The 14,726-nt window shown below is 43.3% G+C and overlaps 2 protein-coding genes across 2 annotated transcripts; both read left to right on the top strand.

Annotated features, from left to right (window-relative positions):
- Positions 1-641: 641 nt before the first annotated feature.
- On the top strand, positions 642-2,972 carry EAF01_001800 (uncharacterized protein; the record flags this gene model as incomplete). The annotated part of the gene is made up of 1 exon (XM_038910050.1): positions 642-2,972. The coding sequence occupies one exon, from the start codon at positions 642-644 to the stop codon at positions 2,970-2,972; it is 2,331 nt and encodes a 776-aa protein (XP_038774862.1).
- Positions 2,973-8,258: 5,286 nt separating this feature from the next.
- On the top strand, positions 8,259-10,546 carry EAF01_001799 (uncharacterized protein; the record flags this gene model as incomplete). The annotated part of the gene is made up of 2 exons (XM_038910049.1): positions 8,259-9,183; positions 9,234-10,546. 2 exons carry the CDS (start codon positions 8,259-8,261, stop codon positions 10,544-10,546), a joined length of 2,238 nt encoding a protein of 745 aa, XP_038774861.1.
- Between the last annotated feature and the right edge of the window lie 4,180 nt (positions 10,547-14,726).

The raw sequence follows: 14,726 nt of genomic DNA, 5'->3' as shown, positions 1-14,726 counted from the left end.
ATTACCTATCATACACACGGATTCAGATGGATTCATACCTGGCGAGCCTGGGTGCTAGGTAGGTTATCATATGTACAAAGTATGGTTCACACCACACTCATAATCATACATATCATACATATCCGATAGAACCGCCCAAAACAAGAAGTTCATTCATTGCCTTTCCATTTGATTCCCATCTCCAGCCACCTCCTTCGTATGATATTCAAGCGCTGCCCATGTTGTTGTAACTTGTGCTCGCTTTTCATATTGACTATCTACCTGGCCCTGTAACTACCTACCTACCTACCCATCCACCCACCCAGTATTGAACATCTCACCGACATTCACTTCTTGATTCATTTTTCCCCTCACTCGTCATATTACGACATTACCCTGACTTTTGGGGTATGACTGTTGTGATTTGATTTCTTCCATCACAACTCTTACACCAAAACAAAACACCAAAACAATTATTTACATCGTCTACTATAGACTCGAATAATTTACAAAGAGTCCAGAATAGCAAACTTATTAGATTCAAAATCAAAAAGCCTAATTAATTATTAGTGCTGTCCCTCACAACTTTTCTCGGAAGTGAACAGCCCGAAAAATACTTTCCCGTCGCAAATCGAAAATAACCCCGCCATCAATCATCAATCATGACTTCTTACGATTATGAGTATGAGACGGTCGAAGAACCACGTCGACACCATTCCCATCGTCATCGCAAACATGATCGCGAACCAAGATATGCTGACGAGCCACGTTACGTCGAAACTCAAGAAACGTATGTTCGCTCAGCCGCTCCTACAGTAACCCATGCTCCCGACGCTCCGGTCAGAGAAAGAGAAAGAGAAAGAGAAGTTATTCAAACCAGAGAACTCGTACGTCAACCTCGTCGTGAAGATAGCGATTTGTCAATCGAAGAGGTGAGAAGAGATTTTCCACCACCAGCCGGTGGTGCCTATGTAGACCAGCGAACGACCGTCCGTGAGTCTAGGTACGGCGCGCCAGCCCGCCGATCTCGTTCCGTAGGGCGTGATGGTCGCTACGGAGAGTACCTTGACGATAGCAGAGGCGATCCACGACGCTCTTTCCAAGATCTCGATCGACGAAGTGATTATTACGAAGATACAAAAGTCGAACATAAACGATCGCTTTCACGAAATCAAAAAATTGCTGCCGCCGTTGGAGGAGCTGCTTTAGCGGTTGGTGCAAAGGAATTATGGGATCGCAGATCTGCCGAGGGTAGACCAGTCGAGCGAAACCCAATAGCGTCTGCTATGGTCGGAGCTGCCGGAGCTTTTGCCGCGTACGAAGGAACAGAACTTTACGATAAACATGGAAATAAGGAAAAGAAAGTTAAGAAATATGCTGCTCACAGAGGTCGAAATGGTGAAGTTCAAGAATCCTATTACTCCGAAGACGAGGAGGTCAAACCTGAAAAGAAGAAGGGTCGCCGCAAGTCAATTGTCGAGGGTGCTATGGCTCTCGCCGGTCTAGGAGCTGCGGCAAAGGGTGCTGAACACCATCGAGGCCGCAGAGGTAGCGGAGATAGCTACTATGAGGAATCGGGCTCCAAGAGAAGTAGATCAAAGTCCAGATTAGGTGAGGGCACTGCCAAATATCAACAAGCTGCCAAAGCTGCCCTTTTAGCGGGTGCTGCCGAAGCATTCAGAGTCCGAAACGAGCCTGGAGCCTGGGGTGGGGAGAAGGGAAAGCGTATCCTTACTGCAGCCATCGGAGCTGGTGGTATAGATGCGGCTATCGACAGAGATTCTGACAAGAAGAGCAAGCGTCATATCCTTGAGGCAGTTGTTGGAGGTCTCGTTGGAAATCGTGCTATTAACGGATCACGAAAGGAAGTCGAAGAAGATCCTGTTACTGGACGCTCTCGATCTAGATCTCGAGCACGTTCTTCATCCCGAGGTGGAGGTGGTGGAGGTGGTGGAACCGGTCTTGCCGCTCTTGCAACTGCAGGTCTTGGAGCCATCGCTGGCAAGAAATTACTTGATCGTTCCAGATCTAGATCCAGGGCTCGCTCCCAATCTCGATCTCGAGGAGCCCGTTCTCAGTCTCGGGGACGCAGAGATGACTACAGCCGCAGTCCATCACCAGATCGTAGCAAGCGTAGCAGAAGCAAGAGTGTCAGCTCGATGGCAAGAAAGGGCCTGGCTGCTCTTGGTATTGGAGCTGGAGCCGGAGCTGTTGCCAATGAAGTCGGTCGTAACCGCGATCGTAGCCGTAGCCGCAATCGTGATAATTACGATGATTATGATTCTTACGAAGAACGCCCAAGACGCTCTAAGAACTCGAGAGGCGATGTGTATGGCAATCCACGTCATGCCGACTCTCGTGGAAGTGTAGACAGCCGTGGAGGTGCTAGGGCAAGGGATGGACAGAGAAACAAGAAGATTGCTGAAGGAAAGAATGGATATGATAGCGACGATTCATTGATTTCGTCTTCAGAGGATGAGAGGAGGGTTAAAAAGATGAAAGGTAAGCAACTTGTTACAGCCGGTTTGGCAACTATTGCCACAATACATGCAGCACATAATGTCTACGCAAGTATGGAGGCACGTGATGCGCGACACAAGGCTGTTAAAGAAGGAGAGATGACCCCAGAGGAGGCAAGGAAGCTTAAAGCAAAGGCCGCATTACAAGATGCAGCATCTGTTGGCATTGCCGCACTTGGTATTAAAGGAGCCATTTCGGAAATCAAGGAAGCAAATGAGATACGACACGAATGTAAAGAATTTCGAGAGAAAAAGGGTGAACGTCATAAGAAACGTCTCGAAAGACAAAAGAGACAATTGGAGAGTGGTGGCAGAAGACAAAGAGAAGATTCTCGCGACACATATTCTCCGGCTTATGACAGTCGTTATGATGATCGATATGATGATCGTCGCCACAATTCGGGTCCTCGTTACTATGATGGAAATCCATACTCTACGGGGTTACCAGCTCCTCCTGTTGGATATGAGAGATAATTCAACTATCTCATCACATATCGACAAACACAACAATCACGCTCCTGTTTCCGGCTTCTACCAAGCACAATGCCTTTGTTCAAGCTTTGCCTATAACCATATCATGAAAACCCAGAAACAGCAAACGATATTACGGAAAGAAGTAATGATGATTGGTTTTACCTTTGGGGTCTTTCTTCGGCGCAAGGATGGTATTATAAATTCACGACACATCACAGATTTTCTCCATGCCTTGACGAATTTCATTATCTCTCACATGTTTTCCATAACACCCAGACGTTGTTCTTTTTTTGAATTTTTTGAATTTTTTGAGATTTACATTTCCTTTGTCATTTCGTTACTTTACTATTTCTTCATTTTACATGGTCAAAGATAGATGAAGAAATTTTATAACGATCCTACATACCCATTACAGTCCCAGTCTACATTTTATATTGTTACCAAATTTATCTACATGAGAACCATAACTGATTGGTATATTTTCTCCATATTAGCTCGCTCCCATCGCCATTAAGAAGCATAGCTTCACAGCTTATGTCCGGCGCAATGCATAGTGTAATAATGTACAGCGTACAACGTACATACCTACCCGCATTCGGCACACACACACTTGTAGTAACGCGCGGGCATCGAAGTGGAACGAAGGATGGAACGGATGACGGATTGGGGGGGTACGTTAGTGTGGAATGACGCATTTGGATATGATGGACGATTTATTACGAAAGTGGGAAAGGGGAATGATGGGGATGATGGGAATGAGATGTTGGAGAGAAGATTTTACTATTTATGAATTGATGATTTTTTGATCTACGTACCTAGTTTTAGTTGGGATATTTATTTGTTTATTTTTGGATTTTTTTGGTTTTCATCCTTTGGGATGTTGATCTCGTTGGGTTTGGTTTGGCTATGAATTTTATTTATTTATCAAGTTATTTATTTGAACAGTTTGTGAGCTTGTGAATTTTAAAGTTTGGAGAGAATACGGTGGATTGGGGGTTGGGGATAGTGTGATGCGTTGATGTGTGTGATGATCCTATGGTTGGTTGGTTGGTTGGTTGGTTGTGGATTGGAAGATGGATACGTACGGGAGGATGTGGATGCGGATACAGATGATGAGATTGTGCGTTTGTAGTTTGTAGTTTGTGTTACCTCTGGATGCTGGAGCGGTGTGAGTGGGGGTTGAGTTGAAGATGGGAATTTGGGAGGTGGGATGTTGGTTCTGACTCCTGGGGGTTTGATTCTTTCTGTACTCCGTATGTGTGCGGTAGATTGTTTTGATGGCTTGATGATGTGCTTTGATTTTTGGTCCAGCTCGTTTTCTTTCTTTCTTTCTTTCCTTTGGTTTTGTTGGAGGTGGGGAAGATGGGAATTTGGGGAATTTGGGGGGGAAAGTGTTTATTGGATGGATGAGATGGTGATGGTGATGGTGATGTTGATGGGTAGGTATAGAGTGGTATGATCTGAATGAATGATTGAATGACAGAATGAATGGAATGAAACGATTATACTGTATGCGAAATATATAAAGAGAGAGACTATAGATGATATGACTTTGAATGTGAATTCCTGTGAATGCGGAAGTTGTTTATTTATAGATGAAGATGGAGATGGAGATGGAGATTTGGAAACTGGGCACTGGGTACTGGGTCTTGTTGCTCGTGGGTATGGAATCTGGAATCTGGATGCAGATATGGGGGTGGGGATTGATTAGATAGCTGGGACTCGGGAGAGATGAAGGGGTGAAGGGGTGAAGGGGAAGGGAGGGTTGAGAGTAATAAATGGTTAATAAGTGGGAGTGGGAGTGTGAGTGGGTGCGGGTGTGTTTACGAATGATATCGAAGATGTTAGATATACCCAGTAAATGGGAAACTTGTGTGTAGAATGATTTGTGAGTTCTAAAGTGCGAGATGGTTTGATGCGATGTATCAATTGGGTAGTTCTGTACTTATTACTTGAATGTGCAGAAGACTGTTGAATTCTCATCGCCGAAACTGCCATTGCATTTCCATTTCCTCAATTTTCACACGGTTCTCTCCAAACTTCGCTTCCCAATCCCCAAGTTCCGATTCGTGCCCAACCTTCCTACCAAACTCTTCCGTTCCATTTTGTCCCATTTGCACACATCACCTGATATTCGCACTAATTTTCCTTTGAAAATTCTTTCACGCACAGACCATCCCCTATCGCTATATAAGTCTCTCTTCCCTCCCGAATTACCTTTCTTCTTCATCGACAATACTGTGAGTACTTCCTACCCCATTATTTCACCTCCTCCATCCATCCATCCAATACTTGCTGATATTCCTCTTCTCAATAGTCAAAGAATCATTTCTTTAGTAAACGTCCTTCTTCTGTGTTCTCTACAAGAGCCACAGACTCCAACCGAGACGATGAGTCGAGCCTCGAAACCCTAGAGTGAAACCGTTTTTGCTTTCGCACTTTCCGCAAGGAAGGCGATTGAGTCTGGTGACAGATTTGATTGTATAGAAAGTGGTGATGATCTCGTCCCTTGATTGGTGGTCTTAGGACGCTGGTTCTGGGTGGGTTTTGATGGTTGTCTGATCGGTTTTTTTAATACTTTTTTTTGATTGCAGTTCTGGATTTTTCTGGAGTGTGAAGAAGAAATTTTCGTATGTAGGGGATGGATATTGTGGCTTATGATTGGTAATAGAATAGGATTTTGTTTATTAGTAATCGGTCAATCATGCAATCTCTACATGACGCCTCTGAAATGAAGCATTGAATTCTTTCACCTTCCCAACACGGCTGTGACTCAAATCTTTCGGTGCTTGAACCCTGTAGTAAAATTCTGCCGAAAACTTTTCTTCGGCGTTTGTGCCGTCGGTCCGTCGTTGATTCCGAGCTAGTGTTGGGACCCGAAAATGTACTATTAACCTCTTTAGATCCTCTGCTCTCAATTCCTGTCACATATCCACTCGCAATACCATCCCATTCATCTATTGATTTGCGTTCCAATCTTTCACTTGAAAAGAAAATAAAGTCGCGGGATTTGATTTGATGGTAGATGGCAACTATAAAATCCTATACGAGAGTTTAAGGTCGGATTGCGTTGCGGTTCAATCGTCCTAAGATGGGTTTTGGAGCTGAGATGAGGTTTGATGAGATAGGTAGATTTAGTTGGAACATCCAGTGAGAAAGGAAGGAACGCTGTTTGGGAATTCTGTGTTTGTGTGATTTTGCTAGTTGTTTTTGTTGGTGTTGCTATGAATGGTATTCTAGCTTAGGTATACTATACTACGGATGGTTATTGTCCTTTTTGGTTTCTGTGCAGGGCTTGGAATGTGTGTTGCTCGCGCTGGAGGATTGATGGAGAATAGAGTTGTTGTTTGTATTGGGAATGGATGGTGTTTGTTGGGTGAGATTTTGTGTGGGTTTAGAGGGTGCTGGGTTGATGGGTTGAGGGGGGTGGAAGGGGGTGGGATTTCATAGGTGGGTGGAGATGGGGAGTTGGTCTTGGGGATTGGGGTGAGGGATACGCTGTATTTTCCTGTCGGATTTGTGAGCGAAGATGATGGATGGGTATTGGGTTCTTGGGGTTGGGGGTGGAGTTCATGCAAGTGGTGATGGAGTGTGTGAAGAATGGGGACGAAGATGGAGATTGATCTTAAGATTGAAATCAAGATGGAGATAGAGATGAAAATAGAGATGGAAGTAGAAATAGAGATCGAGATGGAAATGGATTAAATGGGATGGGTAGGGTCCGCGTTGAGGATGGAAAAGAAACGAATGTGTGATGAAGGAGGTGACGAGCGAGGGAGGACACAATGAAATTAGTGCGTGTTTTGAACCTAAATTGCTATGTAATAGATTTCTTGATGATTATTGCGGTGGTTATGCGAACTTGGGATGAGAAGCCTTGCCGCGCGAGCTGAGCCTGATTTTGGAATGAGACAAATATTGCCCTGTTTGAACTTTGTAGTTATTGGGTTCGGAGCGTTAACTTGGGGCTTGGGTATAGACATCACTATTGTGTTTATGATGAGGATAGAGAGGAATGGGAAAGCGATGTGTTATGACCACAGATTCACTTCATTTGGGTTTCAAGAATTAGTACCCGTCAAACACCTTCACTTATCTTTTACTCCTCTACTTAGCTTGTGCATTGAAATATGGGTCTGGAATGTGACGTTTGAAATTGTGGGCTACAGTTGTGAGTTGCAGATAGTTGAAGTTGTGCCCTGGGTAACCGGTGGCGATGTCTCGACTTTGTGTCCTTTTGTGAGATTTTATTCCTAAAGAAGGAATAACTTGTGTATTCATTCACTGAGTCTATGTAATGTTTGATCGTGTATTTCTCTGCCGGGGCATTCCGTTTAAGTTGAGATTTCGCTAGAGAAGGAAGGGGGAATGAAGATGTGAAGGAGGAGAGGAGAGGAGAGGAGAGGAGAGGAGAGGAGAGGAGAGGAGAGGAGAGGAGAGGAGAGGAGAGGAGAGGAGAGGAGAGGAGAAGGAAGAATAGTATATCTCTGGTTAGTTGGTTGGTTGAAGCGAGGATAAAGGAAGATTTGGGCGTATTAGCGAGGTTTATGGAATTTGGTGAAGTTGTGAGATGTTATACATTATTCATGTTTTGATAATAGATTAGGTATAACTAGTAGTTATAACGGTTGGAATATATATATGGGATTGACTTGACCGAGTGATCTCTCTTCGGTGGATATCAATGTCATTGTCAACAAAGTACTTCGGTTTATAAGTGAGAGTAGGAATTCCAGCTTTGTCAAGCAATTTCCTTTCAGTACCGCCTAGTATACATCACTAAATTGAGCATATAGCTCAGTCAAGCAAAGTATTCAGATATATCAACAGGATTAAAGATAAGATGGAGTCAAAAGGGAGGCTAATGGAGCGTCTCGCTACTCAAAGTTGTGAGCTGATACCTGCTTTTCTATAGGACCCAACATCACTCTCATCTTGTAGGAATGTCATCATTTGTTTCAAATATGATTTCTACTTCAAGCTGTATATCAATGTCAATGACAATATTGTAAGTGATGGTTGCTACTGACAATGGTTCTCGAACGACTAAGCAAGTTCAATTCAAACTTGGTTAGACTGCCGAGAGCAGGCCATTGTGAGAACTTGTGAATAACAGCAGTAACTTCAACTTCAATTCTTTCTTTCTCCAACAACAACAATCTAGAATCTGTAAGTATTTTTTTTTGTTTTTTTGAAAAAGTTCTGAACTCCTATTAGGGGTAACAATTACTAACATTATATATGAGAAGCTCGGGCCAGCATTCTGCACGGGCCTCTTTCATCAATATGCCTCCCAAACCAAAACAAAGCTCTCGAAAGCAAGCCACAACCTCCAAGAATCAACCTTCAAACCCTCCATACAATCTTGAAGGAAGAGTTTTCAGTATGGATAAATCTGAACCTTTCATTGATTCCGGCTTAATTGCCGTTGCTCTTGTTATCAAATCACAAACAGGACCACACTTTGTTTTTCACTATCCACCTCGACCATCATTTGCTCCACCACCACGCAATTATAGATATGGCACGGAAACAGACCAGAGCGAGCTTGAAGAGCGGACAGCGAGTGATGAGGATGAGAGTGACGACTTCTCCGATCTTGAAGACCCAATTGCTTCAAAGATTGGAAAACTGAATTTGAATGGAAAAAAGGTGAATGGTGGAAATGGCAGTAGATCGCGTCACGTGGAAATCGAAAACGACGATCACCTTGAAGGCAGAGACGGCGAACAGATTGTTCCTTGGGAACAATTCGGTGAATTTCCTACCGTTGATCTTGCGAGTATCTTGACTCCACCACGCGCATACCATAAAAAGAAGTTTGAGCTGTCAATTGACAATCTCTACTTTGTTTCCTATCCCTTGCACATCCGCGAGGATGGATTTTGGAAGAAGCCGAGAAAGTCCAAGAAGGGCAAAGAGGTAGCCAAGGATGAGGATGAAGCAGAAGAAGGGCAGGCGACTAGCGGCAGTCAGGCAAAAAAAGGCAGTAGTTCGGACGAAGGTGATGATCATGGAGAAATGACAATGTTTAACGTTGTTTTCGTCGTCAGTTTACCTAGGCACGAACAAGATGAGAGAATCGAGGAGCTTTATGAGCATGTTATTAAGACTTTCAACAAGGCCCTCAACCATGCTCAAGCTCAGAGTAATTATGTTTGGAAGGAATCCGAGACCATTCTTGGAATGAAGGAGAGAGCACGCGAAGATAGTAAGTCCTCCTTCTACACGAATTTACTTTACAATCTAACTTGTTTATAGAGCGCCCGATGAGTCAATTGTGGAGCCAAATATTGATCAAGTCCACATTGGCAGATGCAATGCGCGACGTTTACGATGCCGTTGTCAACAATACCATCACTACCGTTTGTCTCGACACCAAGCCTCCCATTGATTTGTCTCTTCATATCCCAATTCCAACATTTTTGATGAGCTTTCCAAACCCTAACGAGCGAGCGAAACCCGGTGTATTACTTTCTAGTGCAAACCCTCTTGTCGATGAGGAAGGTAATCCCGACCCTACGCAGCTTGATAAGCATTTTGCACTTCTACTTCTAGAGGATGAGGTTGACGTTATCGCGGAGATATCATCTGAAGACACAGAGCTTTCTGCACCTTTGATTCAGGTCATTAAATGGGCCAAACCTACATTGTCTTTCCACCAAGTCGCTCAAGCAAACAACGTTGGTCTCGATGAAGTTCTTACTCTCGCACAACATTTGATCTATTGGCGCAAAGCAATTGCTATTCCACCTATTCATGCTCGCGACATGTTTATCGTTTCTCCAAACTGTGATATGCACAAGTTAATTACAGCAAGCCAACAGTGGAAAAAAGCATTTCCTTTTGCTCCATCTTTACAGAGTTTCCTCGGCCAAATATCCTATGCTCCTCGCCCCTACAAGTCTTTCGTTCCCTCCAAGAGTCATCGTGAAAAGTATATGGAAATGCTTGCATGGCTCATTCGTGGGGGCTGGGTTACTCATCTGCGAACCTTTTGTTGGATCTGGGTCTGGCCTGAGATCATTTACGAGGTCGAATACCAATTGAAAGCCGAAGCTATCGAGAGAACAAAGAACCCACCTGTACATACCGCTCCCGGATCCCCGGAAGGCAACTCTTCTGAAGAAGCTACAGATGCTGAGAAGGCGGCAACTCTCGATTCAACAGCACCACTCACTACCGAGCAAGCAGCCGAAGCTGCACGCCTTGAAAGACTCGCCGCTAAGACAGTTGCAGAAGCTAAAGCCGCCGAAGACGAATTCGAGAAAATGCCCGTTCCAGAAGCTACTGAACATCCTTCCTTGAACAATGCAGAGCACTTGAAATACATATCCTCCTATGCCATTGTTGATCCTCACAAGGCTAGCCATGTAGAGACGATGTACATTGCAGCTATTGGTAAGCGTTGGACTGACCCCAAGGCAAAAGCATTGTGGCCAAAGTTCGTAAAGTACTTTAATGGAACGACTGCTTTGGAAGATATCTGGGCTAAGGAGGGAATGAAGCGTAAGGAGACGTGGAATGTTTTGATGGCTTATCAAGAGCAGATTCTAGTTATGAAACATTGGTAGATGTTGACGATTGGGGTTTTTACTTTCTCTTCTACAGAGATGATCTTCTGAGGAAATAAAATGGTGGATGCTATGACGATGATTTATGATGATACTAGGGTTGATGCGGCGTTATGAAAGTCCAGGAACGGATAGGTTAGGATGATACCATGGCTTTAGTGGATATTTCGGTGATTTGATACCTTTCCTTGTGAAGGCTATGCCTGAGAATTAATCAAGTTAATCAGTTTGCTCCGATGTTTTATGACATGTAAGCGGATGATTCACGCAGTGCTATTCTGTGTACATACCCATATTCAGTAAGGCTGAGTGCAAGGGTACATTACTCGCGAAGAAGGGCCCAAAAATTTCAAGATTCACCATACCTTATTCAAGTGAAAGAGGAAACGGGATCGAAGTGACGAAAACTCCGAATAATGGCAATAGTCAAAGATAAATACCAACCAAGATGGTCGGGTCAGTATGGAATGAATATGCTTAACGACCCTCCCGAAAGGTATAAAATGAGCTTCCCCTGTGTTAATTCTATATTCAGACTTTGGCCGCCGCTGGGTTCATTGTCATGACGTCGTATCCGTTTTCGTTGCTTCTCGTAAATCGATTAGCCTTTGGGGAGGTTTTTATATCTGATCATTCTTATGGATTGGGGGAGGGGGGGTCGGAGAGGGGGGAGGCGTGTTTACAACTGTATTCTATTCACTTGTATACTAATACTATCATAGGAATCGTAGTACTCCGCTTTCTTGCACGCGCAAGGATTTCATTTTCGGTAGTGTGGGAGTTACTCTGGAGGTCAGCGCTGTGCTATAAATGCGCGTTTTTTGGGAGGAGAAAAAGGATAGAGGGATGGGATGGCTAGATACCCCATTCGCTACTATCTATTAGGGTGTGGGTGGTGAGTATTCTTGCTTGATTTAAGACACGATATATTTAGATGATTTGTAGTTGAATGAGGAGAATTTAGTAAGTTTGTTGTCGGCAATAGGAAGGAGTGATGTGGTCCTATTTTGTGCGATTCTCATGCTCTGGATTGTAGATATTGGTATAGGTAGGTATGCAATATACGTTGGGAAGGAAATGGGAAGTGCGATTTAGTTTGGGGTTGGAAAATGACAATGAGAATGAGAATGATGTTTGTGGAATGGGACATACCGGATGAGTATTGATGGTTCAGAATCCATACTGGCTAACTGATCTCTGTGGGTATTACAGTTGAAGTAGGCTAGGTATTTGTGTGATTTTCCGTCTTGCAATCTGCTTCAACTCCGCAATATCCTTGGGGGAAGATAATTTGTTGCTACTGTGCTGTACGTATTTCCGTAGTCTACGATACTGTTATTGGCAACGAACTCTTCAGTATTCCATCAAAGGTATAGTGTCTCCATATCTTTCTGCTACCCGTTCGACATGAGGAGTGTGCTGTTCCAATAAGCTTGCAGATTCTGAGAGTCGGGAGTATGCTGTTTTGCGATTTCCGAATACACATCCTTCGGAAGTTGGGCACGTTTGACCTTGGATTTTTGGGGCCAGCGCTTGTGTATGATAGATTTTTTGAAGGAGATCGAATATACACTACAAGTTCCTCTGTATCAATTTGGCACAGCTTAGAACAACCGATCTATTACACAGCGGTTGGATTCACTTTGAGAAGCTACGCATCGAATCATTTAGTAATGCTGAGAGCCTGATAGAGTTGATACCCCTCATTTGATTCCCGCAGATGCCCGAGCTCACTTTTCCTTCCTCGCTTGATGCGCGCAAATACTCACTGGAGGGATTTGGTTTTGGTGCTTATAAGGAAGGCTTCTTTCGCGGTTTGAGATTTGAGAGTCAGTGGAAAAGATACCGCGATCAACACCAGCAGGATTGGTGGGTGGAGTGCAAAGAGGAAGAGTTCAGGGGGGAGGGAATGAAGTGGGTGGGTGAGTGAGTTGGAAGGTGTAGATGCGAATTTGTGCTTGGAGAAATTGGTATGGTGGTTTGGTGGTTTGAAAGATGGGATGTTATAATGTTTATGGGGAATGATAGTCGGGATGCTATTTTTGACAATAATTGAGGAATGAGTAAAGGGATGAGAAGATTTTAGGTCAGAATTTCTAGACGAGTGATAACTAAAAAGAAGGATGGTCATTCCCTCCTATACGCTAAATTGGGTGGTCCTCTGGACCTCATCTCTTCTCGAGCCATAGAAAAAAGAGGATAGCCTCAGGGGTTGTTATTCCGTGGGTTCAATCTCAAGTTCCACCAATTTGACCTAGAGTTTGTCTACGGTATATTACAATCTCGTTTCATGCGCAGGACAACGCAGCTATTTGAATTTCAACCTGTTTCTCGATACTCACCAATCCTCTGAGCGGAATCTACTTGTACTATGTACAAGAAAGCAGCATATCAAGCCCAGGAGGAATCATAGTGAATGTACAAGATGGCTTCCGAGAATAATTTACTCCAGGAATGTATGTGTATAAACGAAAAAGTTAGCACTATTTTGGGTATACAGAAATTGCAACACAATTACAGCACCTCGGTCACTAATGCTTGAAAGAAGCTAAACAATCGGTGGGAATTTTCTACGTACAGACAACACTTATTTCATGCAAGTGTGATCATCTCGAGGTCATATATACATAATAGACTTACCTCCTAGAAGTAACCTATGCCGATAACAAGCAAAAGGAATCCGTCCGATTGACAACAAAAACACGCGAGTGATAGACGAAACATCGAACGATGATGAAAATAGGATTTGATTGAGCATCAAAGACTTACTAGTATTTACTTGCTCCTCTGCTGTCTCGTATGATGGGATGGGAGCATGTTGCGGATTAGAATTCGGTGGGTACACAGCTCCTTTTGGCAGTCCATATTCGTCTCTATAGCTAGATGTATCTCTGGAAAAGAGCTATATACCTTGTGTTTATATACCTTCTGGAAGATATTCACAAATTCCCTCATCCACATCCATTCATAAGATATTTAAGGTACGAGCGGGAATTTGGATTTTGGTTCTAGAGCAAAAGGTGAATAATATATGGGCATGCGAATGCACAATTCTTCGCTATTCGTGAGTATGGCTTGATAAACTAATTAAATTTCTCTACTTATTTTATATAGCTATAGTCGACTGGTAGATTTTTTTATACATCGGAACTACAGTTATGGATCTTGCATACATTCTGAATGTCTAGTAGGAGTGCAGTTCCTATCTCGTGAGTACAGCAATTCTACTGTACTATATGTAGATATGTATGCTTCTTTCACCCTGTGGGCTGTAATGCAACAGACATAAGACACAACTCTGAAAGAAATGACAGTCAAACTCTAACGTTGATCGGAAGATAGGTAGTGACAGCACAATTATTATACGATATCAAATTCCTAAAGCTATTCCTCAAGATCCGAGTAGTACACAGGCATACAGTCTTCACATCTTAGCGTGAAGATTCAACAGGAAATGGCCATTCCTGATGTGACCGACTCGGTAGTAAGTAGCAACTGATCTAGCTACGAAAACTTACTTATTGCCGTCAACATGGAAACCTCGCCCTGCAATCTAATCTTGAGACAACACTTCTTCCCTATCATATGTAAAAAAGTGCTTCTAGCTCTACTAGCGCTATCATCTACTACTTGATCCCTATTATCAACATGTCAATGGATAGTTGGTGATCCAAGTGAATACAACAATACTAGTAAGTTAATGATCCAAATTCGGCCCAAGACTCGCATAAGAGAACGGAGGACTAAGGCTTCGAGAATCTCAAACCTGCTCAAGCGTAGCAGTACAAATCTGGCTGGTGTAGCTTTCAAGGAAAAGTCTCTATGCCAAAAAGCTTCGGATTTAAGTTCTGAAATCTGCAAGACCTTTCTCCTGTCGGATTTTATCTTTGCCAGATGAGTTTTCAGATGGCTATGTATTCTCATCCGAAGAGTCGCAGTAGTTCGAGAAGTATCGACAATGAAATTTCCACGGAATCGTGAGGAGAGTTCACGTCATAGTGTATGGTTTTAGTGACAGCAATAATCTTCTTTCTGTAGTGAAGTGAAAATTTGATGATTGGGTGTATGCCAAGTTAAAAGCAGAAATCTTTTACTCAAGAAATCCACAATCTTCGTTCGTCTAGCCTCAACATTCGACCTTTATTTGTAAACGGACGCTGCAAATTCTAGGGATAGGTGT

This window comes from Botrytis porri, assembly GCF_014898465.1.
Source record: "Botrytis porri strain MUCL 3234 chromosome Unknown BPOR_002, whole genome shotgun sequence".
Classification (NCBI taxonomy): domain Eukaryota; kingdom Fungi; phylum Ascomycota; class Leotiomycetes; order Helotiales; family Sclerotiniaceae; genus Botrytis; species Botrytis porri.
Note: the sequence above shows the minus strand (reverse complement) of the source record. Positions and strands in the feature narration are given on the sequence as shown.